Below are 23,636 nucleotides of genomic sequence, written 5' to 3'. Positions count from 1 at the left end.
CCATGACAAATAAAATTTATAGCAATTTTTATATTATAGCCACAATGTAATCTATTGTGGAAAAAAACTTGATTTGTTTGCTACAAATTTAAAATTTGTGGCTATTTTATATTTTAGTCTCGCAATAATAATACTTATATTTAGCTACGAGTTAGACAATCTATAACTATATAATGAAATATTTGCCACAAATATTTTGTACATAGCTGAGAATTCATTCTTTTTGCCACGAATTATATTAATTATAGTAGCTATTTTTTAAATTTTCTATGAAAAGTGAAAACATAAATCATCTTTTTATAATTATAAAATATAGATTTAGTCACAACAATGAAAATTCATTTCTACAAATTAAAGAATATATTATAAGAATTATTAATTACGCAAATTTCTAGAATATAGCTAAAATAAAAATAAATTTAAGCAATTTCATTACTAAAAATTAAATACACAAGATTTGTAGTAAGAAAAGTTACATAATGCAATTACAAATTAATTTTTGAGATTTTAAAATAATTGTCAAATTACATTAAATTATATTTTTACAATTTTGGAAATAGTCACAATATACAATTCTTTTGTCTTGTTTGTGTCCAAAGTAACATAATCTTCTCTTATATCAGCTTTCACGATCTTCTACTTCACCTCAACTTGACCAACATCCATCCAAACTTTTCATTTATATGTACTTACTCCATAAAATGCCTATAGAGTATGGTAAAGTATTTTAGCACTAAGAAAATCACGATCACCTTATTATATATGCAAGTATGTGTATATATAAATGTACAAGAAATATATATATATATATATATACGAAAAATACAAAGTAATTAAAGAAGTAAACAAACCTGTAGAGTTTTTGAACTTCTTAAAACATGTACATATAAAGTTCAAATTTAAATATAACAAAAATAACACACTCAGTTACACTTTCACAAATAAGAGATCTCAAATTTCAATATAAATTTTAAAACCCACAAAGATAATATATATATATATATATATATATATATATATATATTTCATATTGTAAAACCTGCAAAAAAGAAAAATAATTAATTAGCAAAACATCATAAAACATTTTAATCAAATCAAAAATTGAGGTGAGAAAGGGTGAGTGGAGAAATGAGAAGTTGGCTTGGGTGTCAATAATGATAAAGTAGTTTAGCACAAAAAAACACAAAATTGATACCTTAAGATGTTGTTTGACCATAATTTTTTTTTCACTTTTTTGAAAAAAGATTTTAATTTATATCGAATACAACTTCAAGTTGATGTTTGGCAATGAGAATTTCAAATACAATTTGAAGTTGTATTTGAAAAAATGAAAAACAAGAAAAAGTTATTTTCACTTTAAACATCTCCCTTCTCTCACAAAAATTCAAAAACAACTCCAAATATATTCATGAACAAACACAACTCCACAACTTCTACTTCTACTTCAACATCGACTCTTACTGAAATTTCAAAAAATTTAGTTTTCATGATCGAAAACTCACAAAATATAAAACCTACCAAAAAAGGTTAGTTAATAAAATATTATATATAAGAAAATTTTAAATTAAACAAAAAAGTGAGATAAAGAAAGTGGAAGGGGAGGGGGCGACAGGAGAGAGGCTAGGTATTTAGGTTGTTTGTATGTGGGAAAGGGGATGTTATGCAATTGGTTATTAAATTTTGGAGGAAATTTTTAGGTTTTGTAATATTTGGGTGAATTTTTAGGGTTTCGGGTAGGGGGCAGTGGCGGCTAAAGAATTTTTTGGCCAATTGCATCTTGTCTTCTTTTTATCAATTATATATATATATATATATACTAGTGGCCATAGGTCCTGAGCATGGGCCCAACATGCTAAGCTTTAATTTTTAAGATTATTGCAAAAGTAGTGAAATTAATTATTATTATTAAATAATTTTAAATAATTAAAATTTTTAATTATTTTAATTTATAATATTTTTTCCTCTATTTTATTTTAAGTGATATCGATATAATTTTGAGAGTTAAGCAAATATCACGATTGAAGTAGCAAAGCAGATATGTCTTAAATGACTTATAATAACTAATTAGAAATGATGTAACAAAATTATTATAAAAAATACTTGTAAAAATAAGTTAAGTGAGCCTCATATAAGATCTCAAGTTAATTTAAAACATAAAGAGTTAATTAATCATTTTATGTTTGTTTTACTTTTTATTTTATCAAATTTGTTAACTTTTTAATACTTAAATGATTTATAATTAGAGATGATGTAGTAAATTATGGTTGAAGCAGCTGAAGCAGACATGTTATAAATGACTATTTTACTTATTTATTTTGTTAATTATTATTAATTTTCTAATACGTAAATGACATATAATAAGTAAGAGTGATATAGTAAAATTACAGAGCAAACAGTGGTCGACAAGCATGTCGATCGCCAAAACAAAAAGTTGTTAAAAAACTAAAATTTAGTTTTCATGTTTATGTATTTTATGCTTCATTTAATTGTACCTAATAAAAATTGACATTTTAATCACTCAGATCTACATCGTAACTATGTATTTAATTTTTTGTTCAATCTAATTATTTACATCTCAATAGGTGTGCTACTTTCATACCTTTTTGACACAGATATTACTATTGCAAAGTACATTATCCGATCATTTTTAATTTTTAAATTTTTTAGACTATTTTATCTTTTAATTAATTATTATTTATAATCTAATACTTAAATGACTTATAATGACTATTTAGAAGTGATATAATAAAATTACTATGAAAGTTACTTGCAAAATTTTTTTTAAGTGAACCCTGTATAAGTCGCCAAGTTAATCTAAAACAGCAATGGTTAACTAATTAGAAGCGATATAATAAAATTACTATAAAAAGTATTTGTAGGAAAAAATTTAAGTGGACTCCATATAAGTCATCCAGTTAATTTAAAACATCAAGTGTTAACTTATAATTTTGTGTCTATTTTATCTTTTTTTAAATGAAATATTATCAATTTTCTAATGCTTAGACGATCAATAATAATTAATTATGTGTGATATAGTAAGATCATGATTGAAGTAGCTAAAGCAGACATGTCATAAATGTCTATTGTATTTTTTAATTAATATTATTAATTTTCTAATATGTAAATAACTTATAACAATTAATTAGGAATGATATAGTAAAATAACGGTTGAAGTAGCTAAAGCAGGTAACAGCAACAACAACATACCCAGTATATTCCCACCAGGTGGGGTCTGGGGACGGTAAGTCTACGCAGTCCATACCACTACCTCAAAAGTGAGATAAAGAGGTTGTTTTTGATCGACCCCCGGCTCAAAATAAAACAATCTAAGATAAGATACGGAATTGTAATAGAACAAGATACAATAGACATGAACAAATTCAATAGCACCAAAAAGCAAGATACTCCAACTACCACACCAAAGCATACAATAGCCTAACTCTTACTAACCTTCTACCTTAATTCGCCTCCTCCACACCTTCCTATCTAGGGGAATGCCCTCGATAAGCTGAAGCTGCTCTATGTCGTGTCTAATCACTTTCCCCCAATATTTTTTTGGTCTACCTCTACCTCGCTTGAAATCGTCCCTAGCCAACCTCTTACACCTCCGTACCGAGACATCCGTGCTTCTCCTCAACACATGCCCAAACCATCTCAGCCTCATTTCCCTTATCTTGGCTTCCACTGAATCCACTCCCACTCTATTGCGAATAACCTCATTTCTAATCCTATCTTTCTTAGTACACCTACATATCCACCGAAGTATTCTCATCTACGCTACATTCATCTTCTAGATGTGGGCCTTCTTAACCGACCAACACTCAGTCCCATACAATAAAGCTGGTTTAACCATCACTCTGTAGAACTTGCCTTTAAGCTTGGGAGGTACATTTTTGTCATACAAAATACCGGATGCTAGCCTCCATTTCATCCACCCTACCCCGTTCCAATGATTGACGTCCTCGTCAATCTCTCCGTCCTTCTGAATCATCGACCCCATATACTTGAAATTATCTCTCTTACTGATAGGATGAGAATCAAGCTTAGCAACCACATTGGAATCATGAGACACCTCGCTGAACTTACACTCCAAATATTCCATCTTGGACCTACTTAACCTAAAACCTTTAGACTTAAGAATTTGCCTCCAAACCTCCAATTTAACATTAACCCCACTACGAGTCTCATCAATCAAGACAACATCATCTGCAAAAAACAAGCAATAAGGCACCTCATCCTAAATGTGCTACGTCAAAGCACCATCACCAAGGCAAAAAGAAACGGACTAAGCGTCAAACCTTGATGTAACTCCATCAAGACAGGAAAGTGCTCCGAGTCCCTTCTACTAGTTCTAACCCAAGTCTTGGCTCCGTCGTACATTGGGTTGGTCTCAGAAACTCATTTTCGTAAGAGAAACCCACTTGAGGATTTTTGGTATCATTTTGGACCCGATACACAAAGGTGCAATATGGGTATTGATATTCTCGTAATGATGCATAGATTGTATTTTTTATAGTTTGGCTCATTGAAGAAGCTTCGAGAAAAGGAAAAGCAAAGGTTGTTGGTTTGTGAGCTATATTTGGATTCGAGGTAGGTTAGGCTTACTTCTTGTTAGATTGAGCTTTATTATAGTATGACTTTGATATCTTGATAAGATTGTGCGGGTTTTTAGGTGTTGAAAAGGTTGATGGTTGTGTTTGAGATTTGTTGATCCACTTAGGCTATTTAACTCATAAAGTGTGATACTTGACTTATAGCCTAGAACCTTGGTTAGTTGGACTTGTTATCTCATGAATAGCATGAGAATGCTCTAGTTAGACGGGAGTGACCTTGTCACTCATATTAAATAGTAATTTAACCTTAGTTGTGCGTAGTTGTGGAAATTTCCCTAGTAGCTTTGGATGAATGAAGAGTATTACTTGAGGAAGAATTGTACCATAGAACTAGTGTGGAATGACAAACCTCTAAGAAGTGGCGGAGTCAGGATTTTGGTTAAGGGTGTTCATATTTTTAGAAAAAGAAGCGGGTCATAAAAAAATATTGTAAATCGTATATTGAAGAAGAAGAAGAATCTTTGAACCAAACTAATCATAAAAAAAAATATAAGATAACAAGTCGAAACATATAATAAAAGCAAAGTCAACAAAGCAAATTCTATTAATAAAAGCTTGATTAAAAAATATAATTACAAGTATACTCGACGATACTTCATCCCTTGAAATATTTTTATAATATAATCATTAGAAATATTCTTAAATTACTTAGTCCAAAATAAAAAAAAATACACAAAAGCAAGTTTAACGGAAAAAAATACTAAGCTAAAATATAAGAAGAATTAAAGAATACCTTTTAGCAATTCACACTCCAATAGTCGTTGAAGAAAAATTATAATGATAGCTCGTTGAAGATTGAAGACTTTAACATCAAATTATTGACTAATTAGTATTAAAGATAATAAAAGGAGTAAAGAATTTTAATTTTTTTTTTAATAATAAGAAGAGAAATTGTGGTGAAGTGAAGGATTGGAGAAGGAGAAGTGTAAGAGTTAGGTTTTTCCTTTAACCTATTATTTTTATTTTAAAAAGAAAAAGTGTGCATTAATTTTTTTTAATAAAAAAATTAGATTTCCTGGCTGGCTAGGCAGCTAGGCCTTTTTTTTTTTTTTTATAATGTAATATTGGGCCCTTTTTATTAAAAGAGAATTGGGTCTATGTGACCCGGTCCAAAGGACCTGCTCTCTTCTTTAAAAAGGAGAATAAAATTGCAGCTATTGTAGGCAGAGGAAATCGAACCCGCATCTGAGACACAGATTTGCACACCCTTGACCGCTAGGTTGCGCATCTCTAGCTTATCAAGGGTGTTCAACAGAATATATATAACCATATATATCTATATTTAACCTATGTATTCCAAAAAAATTTTCGACGAAGGGTATTCATCTGACTACCCTTCGTGGACTGTAGCTCCTAAGACATGCATGACTTATGGCTTAGCTTAGTCCAGAATAAAAGTTAGACTTGAAGAGAAATTTGGGTTATTAGAAGCAAAACTTGACACGCCTTAAGTTTGGTTTATGTAGGTATGTTATAAACATTTATTTTACTTTTTTTATTATATATTATTAATTTTTTAATACGTAAATGACTTATATAATTTATTAGGGATGATATAGTAAAATTATGATTGAAGCAGCTAAAGAAGATATGTCATAAATATCTATTTTATTTTTTAATTGAATAATATTGATTTTCTAATACGTAAATGACTTATAATAATTAATTATCTAATACTTAAATGACTTATAATAACTATCTAAAAGTGATATAATAAAATTACTATAAAAGTTACTTGTGATTTTTTTTAAGTGGACCCCGTATAAGTCGTCAAGTTAATTTAAAACATCAACGGTTAACTAATTAGAAGCAATATAATAAAATTACTATATAAAGTACTTGTAGAAATTTTTTTAAGTGGACTACATATAAGTCATCAAATTAATTTAAAACATCAAGAGTTAACTTAGAATTTTGTGTCTATTTTACCTTTTTTTATGAAAAATTATCAATATTTTAATGCTTAGATGATCTATAATAATTAATTAAGGTGATATAATAAAATCACGATTGAAGCAATTGAAGCAGACATGTCATGAATGTTTATTATATTTTTTAAATTAAATATTGTTAATTTTTTAATACGTAAATGACTTATAATAATTAATTAAGAATGATACAGTAAAATCACGGTTGAAGCAGTTGAAGCAGTCATATCATAAATATCTATTTACTTTTTTTAATTATGTATTATTAATTTTCTAATACGTAAATAACTTATAATAATTAATTAAAAATGATATAGTAAAATCACGATTGAAACTGCTTAAGCAGACACGTCACAAATATCTACTTTACTTTTTTAATTAAATATTATTTATTTTCTAATACACAAATGACTTATAATAATTAATTAAGGATGATATAGTAAAATCACTATTGAAGCTGCTGAAGTAGGCATGTCATCCACAAGCTACCTGCTTCAGCAGTTTATCCTCACTTATATATTAGTAATAGATAATAGAAATAGATATAACATGTATAATTATTATTTTTTAACTTCTTCATGTACAAATACTATAATAATGTAACTAACAAATATAATAAAGAAAATTCTCTAACTAAAAGACTAATGATAATAATAAATACTTATACCTTTACTTTAAGTTAATAATAAAAGTCAATTATATATATATATATATATTCCTTTTCAACTTTTTTTGTCCTCTATGATATTTATATGTATTGTTATATATTTTCTTATTTAAATAAATTCTTAAATAATTGTGTTCAACTAAATTTATGACAATTATAAGGTTATTAAGATAATATGAAATCATAACATGAATAACTTTAATACTAATTTAAATTAAATATAATTATTGATTAATCGAGATATGATATGACAAAATTGATAAATATACTATGTCGAAAGATTATATTCAATCAAATAGCAATTCTTCATTCAAAAGGTTGTATACAATCAAATAATAATTCTTCAAACTCGTGTATAGGATGAAGTTTGAATGAGATTTATTAAAGTTTTGCTAAAATCTAATATCTTGTTAATTTAAGTAAATATGATTATCTATTTGTTGAAATTCATAAATATGCCTATAACTTGTTAATTTAAGTAAATATAATTATCTATTTATTGAAATTCATAAATATGCCTGTAATTGAACGATTAACACCTTCAATTACACTAGACCAATAAAGAAATTGTTCTGATGAAACAAGTTTTGAGTAATAACGATTCTGAAAGTACTCAATCATGATGAAGGTTTAATGATCTCAATAAAATTATGTTTTAGTTCGATCCAATTAGTTAATCAAAATTATATAGATATGAGCACCTCTTTATGAAATTTACAAATACATCAGTAAATCGAATAAAATAGAATTGAAAGATTAGCATTCCCAATTACATTAGATCGGTAAAGATATTATTCCGATAAAACAAGTTTGAGTCAAATAACAACTTTGAAAGCACTTGATCAAAATGAAGCTATAGTGAGACTCGTGAAGTTATGTTTAGTTTGATACAATTAGTCAATTAAAATTATTTAGATATAATCACCTATTTATTGAAATTATATTTGAAATTACTAAATAGCCTATAAAATTAAGCCGAATTGAATAATTAATATCTCCAATAACAATAAATTGATAAAAATATTATTCCAATGAAACAAGTTTGAGTCAAATACAACTCAGAAAGCAATTCACATAAATGAGCTTCAGTGAGTGTAAAGTTATGTTTAGGTACAGTAAAATTAGTTAGTCAAAATTAATCAAATATAATCACCTACTTATTGAAATTACGTTTGAAATATGCAAAGTTGACTTGTAAAATTTGCAATCGAATTGACTGATCAACACCTCTAACTACACTAGATTAGTATTGATGCGATAACTTTTAACTCATGGTAAAAAATATGACTGCTACAAAATGTGATCTCAATAATAAATTTGTGCCTATCTCATTTCGTAATGTCAAAAAATTAAATCTATTAAGTCAATTATGGCTATAATATTTTTAGTACTTGAAGCAATTTTTTTTATTTAAGTATAATATTTATTTTAAAGAACCGTATTATGACTAAAAAATTACTATTGCTATAACAAATTTAACACGTGGCAAATATTAATAATTAGCTCCAATTTTATTTGTACCAAAAAATCTATGGCAAAGTCAGTTATTATGTTACCATTATTTTTTAACTTGAAGCAAATATTATTTATTTAGCTATAATTTTTTATTTTAAATAATCAATTGTGGCTAAAACTTTACTATTACTACAATAAATTTAAACTTGTGGCAAAAACTAATTATTCGATATGAAATTTTATTATAGCAAAAAGATGTGGCTATGTCTGTTAGCAATTGCCACAATTATTTTATAACTTGAAGCAAATATATTTATTTAATTATAATCTTTTATTTCAAATAATTTATTATGACTAAAACGTTACTATTACTACAATAAATTTAAACTTGTGGCAAAAATTAATAACTAGCTACGGAATTTTACTATGGCAAAAGACGTAGCTATACTATTTAACAATAGCCCTAATTTTTGTATAAGTTGAAGCAAAAATATATATTTAGCTATAATATTTTGTTTCAAATAATTTACTATGGCTAAAAGGTTACTATTGTTACAATAACATATATAGCATAGGAAAAATATATTATTAGCTATAAATTTTAGTGTAGCTATAAAGTCGTAGCTATTTAGGCCATTATTGCCACGATTGTTAGCAATTGTACCAAAAATGAAGGATTAGCTTTGTCAATTAGATTTTTGTGGCTAAGAAATTTTAAAAATTTGTAGACAACTATGGAATTTGTTTTTTCATGGCTATTACTAGGTAATAGCCACAATTTTTACATTCACAGCTTAGGTTTTGTAGCTATAGATACATTTTGTTGCAGTGTATTTTCTCTCTTATAAAGTGACAATGCTTGATTCTTTTATGAAACACTAAGTTAGCAATTATTTACATAGCTAATCTGTTGTCACAATAGACAGTGACTGAAATATCTATATCAACTCTCAATTCTTTAAGTAGTTCTATTATCAGACCACCTCAGCTACATAGTTTGACATGTTCCTATATTCTACCTCAGTTAAGCTCCTTGACACCATCCGTTGCTTTTTTTATTTCCATGAAATGAAAGAATCTCCTAGTTTAATCAAAAGAGCAGATACAATTTTTTTTTGGTGTTTGGGCATGATGCCCAATCAGTATCACAAAATAAAATAAATTTCTTGGATATTCTGCTAGAAATTAGTATGTCAAGACCAGTCTGTCCTTTTGCATATCTCACAACCTTTAAAGCAACATTCCAGTGAGATTTCTTAGGTTGATTTAGAAATTGGCTCAATGTCTGGGCAACAAATTATATATCTGGTCTGGTGACAGTGAGATACAAGAGTTTACCAATCAACCTCCTGTACTTTCCAATATCTGTCAACAGTGGATCATCATTATTATTGTTAGCCACATTATCATATTCTTTAGTGGGAAGCTTTATGTTAGGAACCAGTGGAGTAGATGCTGGTTTAGCTGTACTTAAACCAGTTTCTGAAATGATCTTCAATGAGTACTTCCTTTGATGCATAACAATGCCCTTCTCTAATCTGGCAAACTCAATGCCCAAGAAATATCTAAGTTCTCCTAAATCTTTAACCTTAAAGATCTTGTGGAGAACTACTTTAGTATGGTTGATGCTATTAAGATCATTCCATGTAATTAAAATATCATCTACACAAACAAAGTATAATAAGAGCTGATCCAACTTTTTTAGTAAATAGAGAATACTTCAAGTGATTTTGAACAAAGCAAAGCTTGATCAGTGCTGTAATGAGTTTCAAATTCCATTCTCTTTGAGCTTGTTTCAATCCATAGAGGAATTTGATGAGCCTGCATACTGGTTTCTCCCCATTTTTCTCCTGCTCAGCAAATCCTGTTGGAGCTTAAAATTCAAGAGGTAATACCATATACACCTCATCATATAGATCACCTTGAAGAAAAACATTAGAGACATTAATTTGATGCTCGTGTCAGTTCTCAGCTGCAGCAAGTGCAAGGACAAACCTCACTGTAACTATCTTGACTACAAGAGAGAAGGTTTCTTGATAGTCAAGACCTTCTCTTTGACTAAAACCTTTACCCATAATCTGGCTTTAAATATCTTAATTGAACCATTATTATTATACTTGATTTTAAATATCCACTTACAACCAACGACAGATCTATCTGCAGGTAAAAAAAATAATTCTCCAGGTGTTTTTTTTTCTAGAGCTGAAATCTCATCCTTCATGAAAAACACCTATCTAGGATCTAAACAAGCTGCCTCATAAAAAGTTGGTTCGAGCTCATTTGATGTTGCTGCAGTAAATCATTGATAGGTAGGAGAGAGATGTGTCTAAGAAACATACTCATCAATAGAGTAAGGTGTTGCGGAATGAATTGAGGCAGTGACTTAGTTTTTTTTTTTTTTGCTAAATTGGTGGTCTTCTACCCCCTTTGGGACTGTATATTAGGAAGGAGAACATATGGAATGGTGTGAGGATTAACTTGAGGAGCTAAAACCTGAGGTACTGATGGAGGAATCTCATCTGTGACTAGAGTAAGAGATAGTGAAGCTTGAGGTATAAATATTTCATCATTGGATTCAGAAGTATAGAGAAAGGGAACACATATTCTCTAAAGATGACATCTCTACTAATGAATAAACATTTGTCTAGCAAATTATATAATATGTATACTTTGGTGGACTGACTATAGCCCATATGAACTGCTGGCACACCCCTTTGATGAAAGTTATCACCTCTAGGAATGGCTGCTGCAAAACACAAACAACCAATGACTCTGAGATATTACAGAAAGGGCTTGACTTTGTGAAATACCTCATAGGGAGATAAACCTTTCAACACAGGAGAGAGTAATCTATTTATGATGTAGGCAGCAGTCAAGACACAGTGTCCCCATAATCTGAGAGGAATATGACCTTGCAATCTAATTGCTCTAGCCACCTTCAATATATGTCTATGATTTTTGTAGCAACTCAATTCTATTGTAGAGTATGAATACAGGTTTTGTGATGTATGATCCCCAAAGACTTAAATAAATTACTACATTTTTTATTTACAAAGTTTGTGACATTGTCTGTTCTAATGATATGGACACAAACTCCAAACTGAGTTTTGATCAAGGTAAGAAAATCTTGAAAAACAATAATAACATAACTTTTGAATTTGATTAGAAATAGCCACAACATTCTAGAATAGTCATCAACCATAGTGACAAAAAATCTATTACCATCATGGGTTGAAATTCTATTTGGACCCCAAACATCAACATGAAGAAGTAGAAATGGACAAGCAGATTTAGAAGTACTAAAAGGAAATGAAAGTCTAGATTAATTAGCTAGTGGACATACAGTACAATTATGAATATCTTGAGTGCAAGATTTAGAAGAAATAGAAAATAGATGAGACAACACAGAAGTGGAAGTGTGATAAAGTATTTGGAGCCAAAGTGTGAGTGGGACTGAAGTAGGATGAACAATATTCCAGACATGAAAAAACTTTGATATAGTGGAAGGGCCTCTATTGAGAATTTAAACTGGGAGAAGGTAGAGAGGCCTTTGTGCTTTTTATCAATCCCCTTCACCTGTCCACTGTAGAGGTCATGTAAATTAAAAAAATCAGGATTGAATTATATCCAACAATGTAATGCTTTAGTTAGTTGATAAACTAACAAAAGGTTAAATTTAAAGTCAGGGATAAGTAGAACATTATGAAGCGTAGCATCTGAAGAAATGAAACAAATTAAAATCCAGTATGTGTGGAATCAATAGAAGTACCATTAGTCAATTGAACCTTTCTTCGTGAAGATGCAATGTTCTACTGGTTGGTAAGTATATAAGAGTAAGGTGTCATATGGTTTGTGGAACTAGTGTCCACAATCCACTCAAGTGAGCTATGATCAACCACAAGAGCAGTAGCAAAATTACCTACAGAATTCATCTTTGGTGTTAAGTCTGATAGTTTTGTATCTTTGTGAAGAAGATGTAGAATTTGATTGTACTGTTCTTTAGTAAATCTTTCACATGCACCTAAACCATATGAGGCATCTTTCTCATAGTCAGCTAAAATACTGTCACCTCTTTTAGAATCAGTGCTAGAACTACATTCACCTCTTTCAAGTTTGCCACCAAACCTAGAAGTCTATTTTCCTTTATCAAGCTTGGAATTTGTTCCATTACTCTCAAATTGATCCTAAGTGTCAACTCTGTGGTAATAAGGAATATAGGAAGAAGAGTGTGTGACTGCATTGTGAGTAGTATGAAAGTTTCATTGAGAGTTTCTTGAATGATTCATATTTTTACCTTTCTTCTTAAACTTTGAGTCATTAGGATAACCGATAAATTTATAACACACATCTCTTGTGTGACCCCTCATCTTGCAATAGTCACAAAAGGAATTATAAGCTCTATTTTGTCTCTGTTGAGAGTTTAAATTGGGAGAAGGTAGAGCCCTTTGTGCTTTTTACCAATCCCCTTCACCTGTCCACTGTAGAGGTCATGTAAATTAAAAAAAATCAGGATTGAATTATATCCAACAATGTAATGCTTTAGTTAGTTGATAAACTAACAAAAGGTTAAATTTAAAGTCAGGGATAAGTAGAACATTATGAAGCGTAGTATCTGAAGAAATGAAACAAATTAAAATCCAGTATGTGTGGAATCAATAGAAGTACCATTAGTCAATTGAACCTTTCTTCGTGAAGATGCAATGTTCTACAGGTTGGTAGGTATATAAGAGTAAGGTGTCATATGGTTTGTGGAACTAGTGTCCACAATCCACTCAAGTGAGCTATGATCAACCACAAGAGCAGTAGCAAAATTACCTACAGAATTCATCTTTGGTGTTGAGTCTGATAGTTTTGTATCTTTGTGAAGAAGATGTAGAATTTGATTGTACTGTTCTTTAGTAAATCTTTCACATGCACCTAAACCATATGAGGCATCTTTCTCATAGTCAGCTAAAATACTGTCACCTCTTTTAGAATCAGTGCTAGTACTACATTCACCTCTTTCAAGTTGGCCACCAAACCTAGAAGTTTATTTTCCTTTATCAAGCTTGGAATTTGTTCCATTACTCTCAAATTGATCCTAAGTGTCAACTCTGTGGTAATAAGGAATATAGGAAGAAGAGTGTGTGACTGCATTATGAGTAGTATGAAAGTTTCATTGAGAGTTTCTTGAATGATTCATATTTTCACCTTTCTTCTTAAACTTTGAGTCATTAGGATAACCGATAAATTTATAACACACATCTCTTGTGTGACCCCTCATCTTGCAATAGTCACAAAAGGAATTATAAGCTCTATTTTGTCTCTGTGCAGAAACATTTCTAAGTAATAACAAAGTAGTAATTTCATTAGTTTCAGTAGTAGATTTGTTTGATAAAATGTTTCTCTGATTTTCCCTCTCAATTAATATAGAATACGCTCTATTGATAGAAGAAACAAGAATCATCATCAAAATTTGACCCCAAGCTTGAAGCGAAGCATAAAATTAACATAATCACAAGATTTCTAACAATCACAGCTAGGAACTGGCGCAATACTATCAAATTCCACCCATTTTGCTCTTAATTTGGAGAAATACGTAGAGATAGTATCAGTACCTTGATGAATAGTTGTGATTTCTTTGTGCAGTTGTAAAATGTGAGAACCTTCAATTTTATCAAAGCTTTCCTTGAGATCATTCCACACAACAGTAGTATAGGATGAGTAAACAATGCCTCTTAGGAGTTCCTTGGAAACACCGTTCATTATTCATGAGAGAACAATTATGTTGCACCTTTTCCAAAGAGCTGCTAAATTCGAACCGTAGTTTTTCTTTTTGTATGTGCCATCAATGAATCCAATTTTGTTTTGACCTAGAATTGTAATTCGCATCGCACGACTCCACACAGAGTGGTTCTCAGATCCAATGAATTGTAGAGAGATCAAAACAACACCAGAATTATCACTTGGACTAAAAAACAGAGGATGATTGCGACCTAGATTTTCAGGAAAAGTGTTGTCAACCGCCATTGATAAAGCTCTCAATGTTGTAGCTTGTGAAAAGGAAACAAAATCAATGAATCACTATAAGTGATCGTTGGGCTCTGAGACCATGTTAGATTTCACCATTGATAGGCTATATATGAGATCACAAGAGAGTTACCTAGTTAGCAGAAATGGATAACTGGAGTGAAAATTTTTTGATACGTTAATGAGAAAACTGATTTTTACATCTAAAAGTACGTGTATATATATACACCTTCTATTATCAGCCAACTAACTCACTCTATCTACCTAGCTTGATAGTTGTAACCAACTTACTAAATAAAATATCTTCTGACAAACATCCTAATACAAATTACATAATGATCCTTGCACAGCTATGTAATTCTATCTTCAATAAAAAGATTTTAATTTTAAAGAGTCAAGGTGCTTAACCAAATTTTTAGGGGAAAAAAGTGGTAGCTAGTAGTTTTTTTTTTTTTTTTTTTGAAACTGAAAAAAATATCTTCTTTTGATGAACCTTTTTTGAAAGCTTGACTAAGCTCGGGCCTTAAAATTAACAAAAGCATTTTTGAAAAAATTGATTAGCCACTCTAATAAAAGTATTCCTTTGAATAATTCTAACAAAAAGATTTCTTTTTTCAAAAAAATACTCCAAATAGTTTTTTTTTTTTCAAATTAAACAAAATTTAAAAGTTTAGTTATATAGTTGTGTATTAAAAAAATAAAAAAATAAGCCACATCATGGAGTCACCATAATGGTGATTGAGCTGATGCCAACTACCAGCAGTCTATTTCCAGCATTATTTAGTATAAGACTTTTGAATGTGAAATAGCGATGAAGAAGCAACAATAATGTAACGGTCACAAATTCTTTTTCGTAAAATGCAAGAATCCAATTTATTACTTATATACTAGTAGGCATCAAAACAGTATCTTGATTGGACAACAAAATATAAAATTCTTTATCTTGCCTTGTGAAAACGGCTAAGGATTTCCCATTCTATTTTCATGGGTGGCTTTTATTTGATCCAACCACCATGTTGTCTATTCTTTTGTTTTCCACTTGGAATATGATCATCTGTGTTGGACTACGATTATCTGTCTATGGTGTCCTGATTAATTTAAATTTACTTCACGTAAGCTCTATCATCGTGAAAAGCATTTCCTATTATAATTATTTTTTTTATGTTTTTAAGATTTAATCTCGAGATAACTGGTTAAACGTGGAGAAATTCAATTCATATATACCATCACAGCCTTCGTGGTCATGTTGTCAGTTCAACTCAATGTAGACATTTTTTACGCTTCATTTATCTTGAAATCTCTTCTTACTGTTATCGGATAAAAAACTTAGGGTCGTTTAGCTCACATTTTAAGTTATGCAGGGATTACAATGCCTAATTTATAATGCAAAGACAAATAACTACTAAATATATGTTTCAGTACATATGTTTTTTTCTGAGAAGATTACGCAAATATATAATATTAAAATATATTTTCTTGATTTTTAGCCAAAGTATGATTATGTCAATTATAATCAAATGTTTATTGCCATATTAGCATAACCTTATTAATTGCTAAGTATTCTGCTTATAAAGGATAAACAAATGGAACTAATTTATAATCCCTTAATTCACGCGTAATAAATGAGTCTTTCAATCATCCCATATTATTTACAAATAAAATCTCTATCAATTAATGAGGTGTCCCATATTCTTTAAAAGATTAATTCCCTTATCTAGTGCCTTTTTTGTTTCTTTTAATTCCTATTCCTAGTGTTTTTTTTTAAAAAAAAATTGTTAATACATTTTTTATTTGTTTATTTCGGATTTCAAACATATATATATATTACAAATATTATATTAGCGTTATAATATGTTTGAAATGTATTTAAAACAATTATTAAAAGCTGTCAAAATAAAAACAATATTGAAGAAAAAGTATAGAAAATTATGAGAGAAAGAAAGAAAGAAGAGTAAATGCAGTAAAAGTGTGTTGATGGAAATAAAAAAGAATCTAATATAAAAAGAAACTAAAAAAGACAATAGAAAAGAAAACTAATCATTTTAGAGAATATGGAACAACTTCTTAATTATAGAGATTTTTTTATAAATAAATGGGATAATGGAAAAACTCATTTATTAGGCGTGAATTAAGGAATATAAATTAGTTCCATTTTTTAATCTTTTAGATGTAGAATATTTTAGCAATTTAATCGGTCTATGCTAATGTGTTTAAAGATTTTGGTATAATTAATATAATCAAACTTTGGATAAAATCTGCAAAATGTATTTTAATGTTGTATATTTATGTAATCTTCTCATTCCAGTATAAAATTATGATGGAGTTGGTTATAAATGAAATGCCGACTGGACAGATTTTATAAAAAAAAATTATTTTTTCTACTCTCATTAACCTAATTAAATGACCTTTATTAAATTTAAGAAGGCCAAAATGAGGACTTTATGTGTTGGAAGAGAAATTAATTTAGCTCATGAAATGAAAAGAGAATTTTTTTGTTTAAAATTGGTTAGAAATGTACATCTGCCCCTACGTTCAAAAGGTATGGGGATATATTTGGCCGCCCAATCAATGAGGATATCTAGAACCAAGAAAGTTGGACCACCCCACAAGTTTTGCCAAAACCTTGTAAGTACTATTTAGATTCGAATGCTGAAATCCAGCAAAAACAAAAATAACTAACAAATAGCACGAGAGCAAGATGTTCAAAGCAACAAAAAGCCCAAGGGAAACCATAGAAAAGATGTCCGTGCCCATATTGTTATTAGCACTTTGCATCTTTTCTATGGTCTCGCCAACGTTAGAAATGATGCAAAAACCAAAAAAGAATATTGGCAATATAACAGAAAGATGGAGGATTCTTAGTGGGAATAACAATTGGGAAGGCTTATTGGATCCACTTGACAATGATCTTCGTCGGTACCTCATTCACTATGGCGAAATGGCACAAGCAGCTCGAGACGCCTTCAACACCAACAAGAAGTCTAAGTATGCTGGAAGTTGTAGATACTCTAAGAAGAATTTCTTTTCTCAAACCGGGATTGACATGTCCAATCCGTTCAAGTATGAGATAACCAAATATATTTACGCGACATCATCTATACAAGTTCCAGAAGCATTCATCATAAAGTCATTGTCGAGGGAAGCTTGGAGTAAAGAGTCCAACTGGGCTGGTTTTGTAGCTGTGGCTACGGATGAGGGAAAAGTAGCATTAGGAAGAAGAGATATAGTGATTGTTTGGAGAGGAAGTGTTCAGACTATGGAATGGTTCAATGATTTCGATTTTATTCAAGTCTCAGCCCCGATAATCTTTGGAGGAAAATCTGTTCCCAAAGTTCATCACGGTTGGTATTCTATTTATACTTCTGCAGATTCGCGATCACCATTCAATAAGGCCAGTGCTAGAGACCAGGTAAATTAAAATAAGATCTCTAAGTAGTATAATTACTATTATTGAATTTGTTTCCAACATATTTATGTTCTAAGAAAAAACCGTAAGTCATTCATTAAGTCTTTCCCAATTTACCGTAAGTGCTGTTTGGATAGAGTAATAATCACGAATTCCGTTTTAGGTGTTTGGTGAAGTTCAAAGATTGGTGGAACAATACAAGAACGAGCAAGTTACCATAACAGTAACAGGGCATAGCATGGGGGCAGCCGCGGCAACATTAAATGCAGGGGATATGGTTTTCAATGGAATTAGCAAGGGATTCCCCGTCACCGCATTTCTATTTGCAAGTCCAAGAGTGGGAGATGAAAATTTCAAGAATACCTTGTCCAAACTCCATAGTCTTCGAGCTCTGAGAATCCGAAATGCCCCAGATATAGTTCCAAATTACCCGTTGCTCGGCTACTCAGATGTTGGTGTTGAATTGACCGTTGACACTAGGAAATCGGGCTATCTAAAAAGTCCGGGAGATCAGAGCAGTTGGCATAATACGGACTGTTACTTGCATGGAGTTGCTGGAACACAAGGATCAAAAGGAGGATTCAAGCTAGAAGTGGAACGAGATATTTCACTCATTAACAAGTACTTGGACGCGTTAAAAGATGAATATAATGTACCAGCTTCATGGTGGGTTCAGAAGAATAAGGGAATGGTTCAACAACAAAATGGATCCTGGATTCTTATGGATCACGAAGACGACGAATTTTAGTACTTTTTCAAGCAAAAATATAACTCAGATTTGTGAAGAGAGAAACAAGGGTTTTTATTCCATGATTGATCTGTGTTTTATTTACGCTCACCTAATGTCAAAACCTTCAATTTGTAACAGCTAATCATATAGATACAATATTTAATTTGGTTCAGTGTACAAAATGGACGGTTGATGCTTGACGAATGACAGTGTTTGTCTTCTTGCTTGACAACTCGTGACTCCAGTTACTATTTTTTTCCTTCAAGAGAATCAAATGTTCCACCTCAATCACAAGAAATAAAAATGTTTTATCTCATCTAAGTGAAATCTTTGTGTGAGCTAATCTTTGAGGCAGAATTAAAATTAAATGTGTTGTTTACATGTAACAATGTGCTTATTATATCAGTTTCATCAAGTTGACTCAATATATAAAAAGTAAAAATACAAAAAAGTCAATAAAACGAAGTTTGATTCACTAAAACATTAGTACCATAATTCTGTAAGGTGATGCATAAGGCTGATGTGGTTGTGAAACTTGATGCTTAGGCTGACTAAAAGAGTGATAGTTTCAAGTATCTTACCTTTATTGTTCAGGAGAATGGAAAGATTTACGAGGATATCACTCACCGTATTGGGGGCAAGGTAGATGAAATGGAGGCTTGGTTTTGAAATTTTGTGTCATAAGAAGGTGTCTCCTAAACTCACATAAAAATTTTAGAGAGTGGTGGTTAGACCAACTAGGCATAATACATAAATATGATCCTAAACTTGAAACCAAATTATAACTTTAACCTTAAACTTTGACAGTGCACAAATATGACCTTTAACTATTCAAAACTGCACAAATATGACCTCCGATCCTACGTGGCAAAACGTCTGTTCAACACGTAAAACTGGACGCATCCAGCTTAAAATCTAAGGGCATAATACATAAATATAACCCTAAACTTGAGACCAAATTATAACTTTGACCTTAAATTTTGACAGTGCACAAATGACCTTTAACTATTCAAAACTACACAAATATGATCTTTAAATGACTTTTCACTATTATTTTTCCATTATTTTCGGCTCAAAGATGAAAATGACATCTAATTTCTTTTGTCATTGCGGAAAAAGAGCAATATTGAAGATTTATTAATTAGGTGGGTCAACCTCATACGAAAAAATTGCACGGATATGTGTATATATATTATAATGCAGAGGGCGAATTTATGTTATATAATATATCTAAATATAATTTATTTAAATATTAAATTAAAGATGAAACTATACTAATAATAAAAAAAATTATAGTTTTAATAAAATGTTATCAAGGATAGTAGTAGTAGTATATTAAATTAACGTCATTAAAATATTATTAAATTAATGTTATCAAAACGTTATTAAATTAACGCAGGGGAGGACCTACGTGGTTTCCATGGGGTTCACCCGAACCCCCTCGGTAAAAAAATTGCGTTGTATATATAAGGTAGAAAATCTATATTTATGTACGCATATTAATGTTGAACCACATGAAACAAGACACTTAGATAGCCCAATGATGTTATTTGCTCTTCTTGGGCGCTTCCTTCAGCCTACTGCACAGGTTTGATCCCTGCTAGTGGTTTTATTTTTTAACAAAAAAAAAAAAGCTAGGTGCTGCTATAGAAATAAAGACCTCCCTCCAAGTCAGCCCTTTTAACGACGTGACACCGTGTGATTGGATGTGCTTTCCACATAGGCGCGAGTGAAACTCACGCAGGGGTTGCAAAATCGGAGGTCATATTTGTTCAGGTTTTGAATAGTTAAAGGTCCTATTTGTGCACTATTAAAGTTTAAGATAATATTTATGTATTATGCCGATCAACTATGTTGTGCGGACGGAGTGTTGGCTAGCTCATATCCTAAAGATGAAGGTGACAGAGATGTAAATGTTACGATGGATGTATGAATTTACTAAAAAAGATAGGATTTGAAGGAGGTTATTTGAGATAAGGTGAGAGTGGCTTCTCTGGAAGTCAAGATGCGGGAAGTAAGATTGAGATGGTTAGACATATGATGATGAGGTGCATGAACAGTTTAGTGCCGAGGCGTGAGAGGTTGGCTAGGGATAGTTTCAAGCGAGTTAGAGGTAGACCAAAAAAAATATTAAAGGAAGGTAATTAGACATGACGTAAAGCAACTTCAGTTTATTGAGGGTATGATCCTAGATAGGAAGGTGTAAAGGATGCTAATTAGAATAAAAGAATAGTAGGAAGGTATGCGTCCTTGCTCATATGTAGGAGGACTTTATTTTGTTATTCACGCTACTAATCATAGTCTAGACTTGTTTCAAACGTTATGGTTTGTCATATTACTTAGTGATATCTTTATTTATGTTATTATTTAGTGGGTCCGCCCCTTATTGGACAACCCAGAGAAGTGCTTAAACCTTTTTTAAAGGAATATTCCTTGATACCACTTCTGCATCTAAAGTTTATCGCTCCGAGTAATTTGATTTATTGGTGAAAAAAAAAGAATTTAAGTTTGGTGCATTGTTGATGTAATTTTTTTTTATACCTTTAAGTTATTTTTTACCTGCTGTAGTAGGTCATTCATTTCTCAGGTAAAAATATAAAAATGGATAACCTACTGCACAAGTCACCTAATGATGTTAAAAAAACTATACCGATAATGCACCAAAATTAAACATTGCATTTTTATCTTCATCCACGACCACGAGTAGAAAAGAGAAATTTCTTGAACCTTAGCTTCTATTACTTAGTGCGGTTAGAATTAGGTGGGAAAGTCATGTTTACAAAAGGTACATAATGAATCTAATCAACTATCTGTGTAAAAAGATCCTAAAAATCTTAAAGTTCTTCATAAATCTCGATCATACGATTCTCTTTTTGTTTTGTGAATAAGAATTTGTATATTTTGTCCACAATTAATACGTTCAAAGTGAAACGTATCATAAGTAACCTACGATTTTCTTAAAATTAAAGCAGGCAAGTGAAAAATTCTAATAGTACCTGAAGGTAATTTGCAAAAAGTAGACATCATTTGTTTGAACCAACCGAGTTGAGTCCCCAAAGACACATTGTTAGGGGCTCTTACTCCCTTGTCCAACATGTAGGCAGAATCAAGTGTTGTTGCCCCTCTTATTGCAAAATTCACACCTTGTCTGAATTTTACATTTCTCAGCTACAAATCCAACAAATAACTCATCAGAAAAACAACAAGGAAAATAAGTTGCTAATATTACTTAAAATTCCAACTCTCAAAACTAATTACAAAATCTCTTCTCACACTTTTACTCTCCAACTATTAGATACATAACCAACCTCTCCACTTTAAGCCTATTGCTCTTCAAACAACGCGTAAAATCAAGAACATTATCAAATGGTTTTCCAATTTTCTTTCAAGTCTTCTTCCGTTAACTCCATTAAAAAACATAATTCTTCGTTCAAGTTGTAGCTCCAGCAAAGCGCTCCAGCTTCAATGAATCTGTTGTTTCTTCAACAACAGATCTCAAATCAAATCTCAAATTCGTGCTCCAGCTTCGATGAATCTGTTTTTTCTTCAACAACAACTGATCTCGAATCAGATCTCAAATTCCCAGCATCAGATCTCGAAGGGCTAACTATGTTTCTTCAGTTTCTCTTCCATGGCTACCGATGCTTCTCCCAAATTTCAACAATGGAAACTTTTATCGGTGCCACAACCCCCGCAGTCACCGTTATACCGCACACGCCGACAATGAATGAAAAATCGAGATTTAAGTAAATATGAAAACAATTGAAATTTTATTTAATTACGTAGTAAACTGCTGAAATTTATGAAAATATCGCCCTTATATATTTTCTAATGTCTACAAAAGCTTAACAGATGGGTACATCTGAATGAGTTAAAAGCATTCACTTTAACTCCGACAGGAAAATAGAAGAAAAGAGATAAAATGGCTGTGTGACCCACTACTCTGGCTTATTTGACATCTATCATGAACATCAAATTAAATAAAACAGATTTGCTAAATGATCCATTTATGCACTCAGTCCCTTTTAATTTGAACAAATATGATAAAACCTGTGTAGTAGAAGACTATATCATGCTCGCTTATTACAGGTAGTTAATGAATACATGAAGTTTTACAATAAAATCCAGAGATTAGATAACAAATCGCAATCTATGGTAAGAAATAAGTGTCGTAATCCTCGTGATCCATGAGAATCCAAGATCCGTCTTCTTGTTGAACCATTCCTTTATTCTTCTCGATACACCATGACACTGGCACACCATATTCATCCTTCAACACATCGTCTGCCTTATTCTTAAGAGCAATATCCCGATTTATCTCCAACTTGAACTCACCTTTTGCCCCTTGAGTTCCAGCAGTTCCATGCAAATAAACCTCCAGAATATGACCATCTACATCTTTCTTCAAGTACTTTGACTTTGTTGTATCAATTGAAAGTTCAAAGCCAACATCTTCATACACTCTCCGGTCATTTGCAAAACCATCTATGAGCCCACGCTCTGGTAATTTCGGAACAGGATCAGACGCATTGCTAATGCGTAAGATTTGAAGGGTATAAGCTTCCTTGAAATTCTCTTCTCCGACTCATGGGCAAGCAAACACAAATGCAGTCACTGGAAACTCCTTATTGATCTGGTTCACAACTATGTCAATTGCGTATAGTGTGGCTAGTGATGAACCCAAGCTGTGGCCTGTAGCAGTGATGCTCACTTCCTCCTCCTTGTATTGATTCAACAGTCTTTTAACTTCTTCAAGGACCTGTTTCAATGTACAAATACAAAAGAGAATTTTAATGAGTAACGCGCCTAGAAAGTTGCTTTAAAATGT

At 31.1% G+C, this 23,636-nt stretch overlaps 2 protein-coding genes, 1 long non-coding RNA gene and 1 pseudogene across 3 annotated transcripts; 1 reads left to right on the top strand and 3 right to left on the bottom strand.

Annotated features, from left to right (window-relative positions):
- Nucleotides 1-1,025: 1,025 nt before the first annotated feature.
- On the bottom strand, nucleotides 1,026-4,314 carry LOC124896264. The gene is made up of 4 exons (XM_047407803.1): nucleotides 4,299-4,314; nucleotides 3,834-4,206; nucleotides 3,571-3,746; nucleotides 1,026-1,039 (listed from the first exon to the last, which is right to left on the bottom strand). The coding sequence occupies exons 1-4, from the start codon at nucleotides 4,312-4,314 to the stop codon at nucleotides 1,026-1,028; spliced, it is 579 nt and encodes a 192-aa protein (XP_047263759.1).
- Nucleotides 4,315-9,606: 5,292 nt separating this feature from the next.
- On the bottom strand, nucleotides 9,607-16,537 carry LOC124895997. The gene is made up of 2 exons (XR_007052327.1): nucleotides 14,261-16,537; nucleotides 9,607-13,141 (listed from the first exon to the last, which is right to left on the bottom strand). It is a non-coding gene; the product is annotated as an uncharacterized LOC124895997 (long non-coding RNA).
- Nucleotides 16,538-17,205: 668 nt separating this feature from the next.
- Nucleotides 17,206-19,135, top strand: LOC107859306 (phospholipase A1-II 1). The gene is made up of 2 exons (XM_016704273.2): nucleotides 17,206-18,081; nucleotides 18,242-19,135. The coding sequence occupies exons 1-2, from the start codon at nucleotides 17,371-17,373 to the stop codon at nucleotides 18,824-18,826; spliced, it is 1,296 nt and encodes a 431-aa protein (XP_016559759.2). The 5' UTR covers nucleotides 17,206-17,370; the 3' UTR covers nucleotides 18,827-19,135.
- A 2,513-nt stretch (nucleotides 19,136-21,648) lies between these two features.
- LOC107858131 overlaps nucleotides 21,649-23,636 on the bottom strand; it is a 36,012-nt pseudogene continuing 34,024 nt past the window's right edge.

The sequence above is a fragment of the Capsicum annuum genome, chromosome 2 (assembly GCF_002878395.1).
Source record: "Capsicum annuum cultivar UCD-10X-F1 chromosome 2, UCD10Xv1.1, whole genome shotgun sequence".
Classification (NCBI taxonomy): domain Eukaryota; kingdom Viridiplantae; phylum Streptophyta; class Magnoliopsida; order Solanales; family Solanaceae; genus Capsicum; species Capsicum annuum.
This window is presented reverse-complemented; position numbering and strand designations above follow the sequence as displayed.

Excerpts from the sequence above, each read along its gene's own strand:
- LOC124896264 (XM_047407803.1), bottom strand. Across the intron at positions 3,747-3,833 it reads ATGGTTAAACCAGCTTTATT|GTGTACTAAGAAAGATAGGA; the intron begins GTATGGGACTGA and ends GTGGATATGTAG.
- LOC107859306 (XM_016704273.2), top strand. The coding sequence starts at position 17,371 with ATGTTCAAAGCAACAAAAAGCCCAAGGGAAACCATAGAAAAGATGTCC. Across the intron at positions 18,082-18,241 it reads AGGCCAGTGCTAGAGACCAG|GTGTTTGGTGAAGTTCAAAG; the intron begins GTAAATTAAAAT and ends ATTCCGTTTTAG.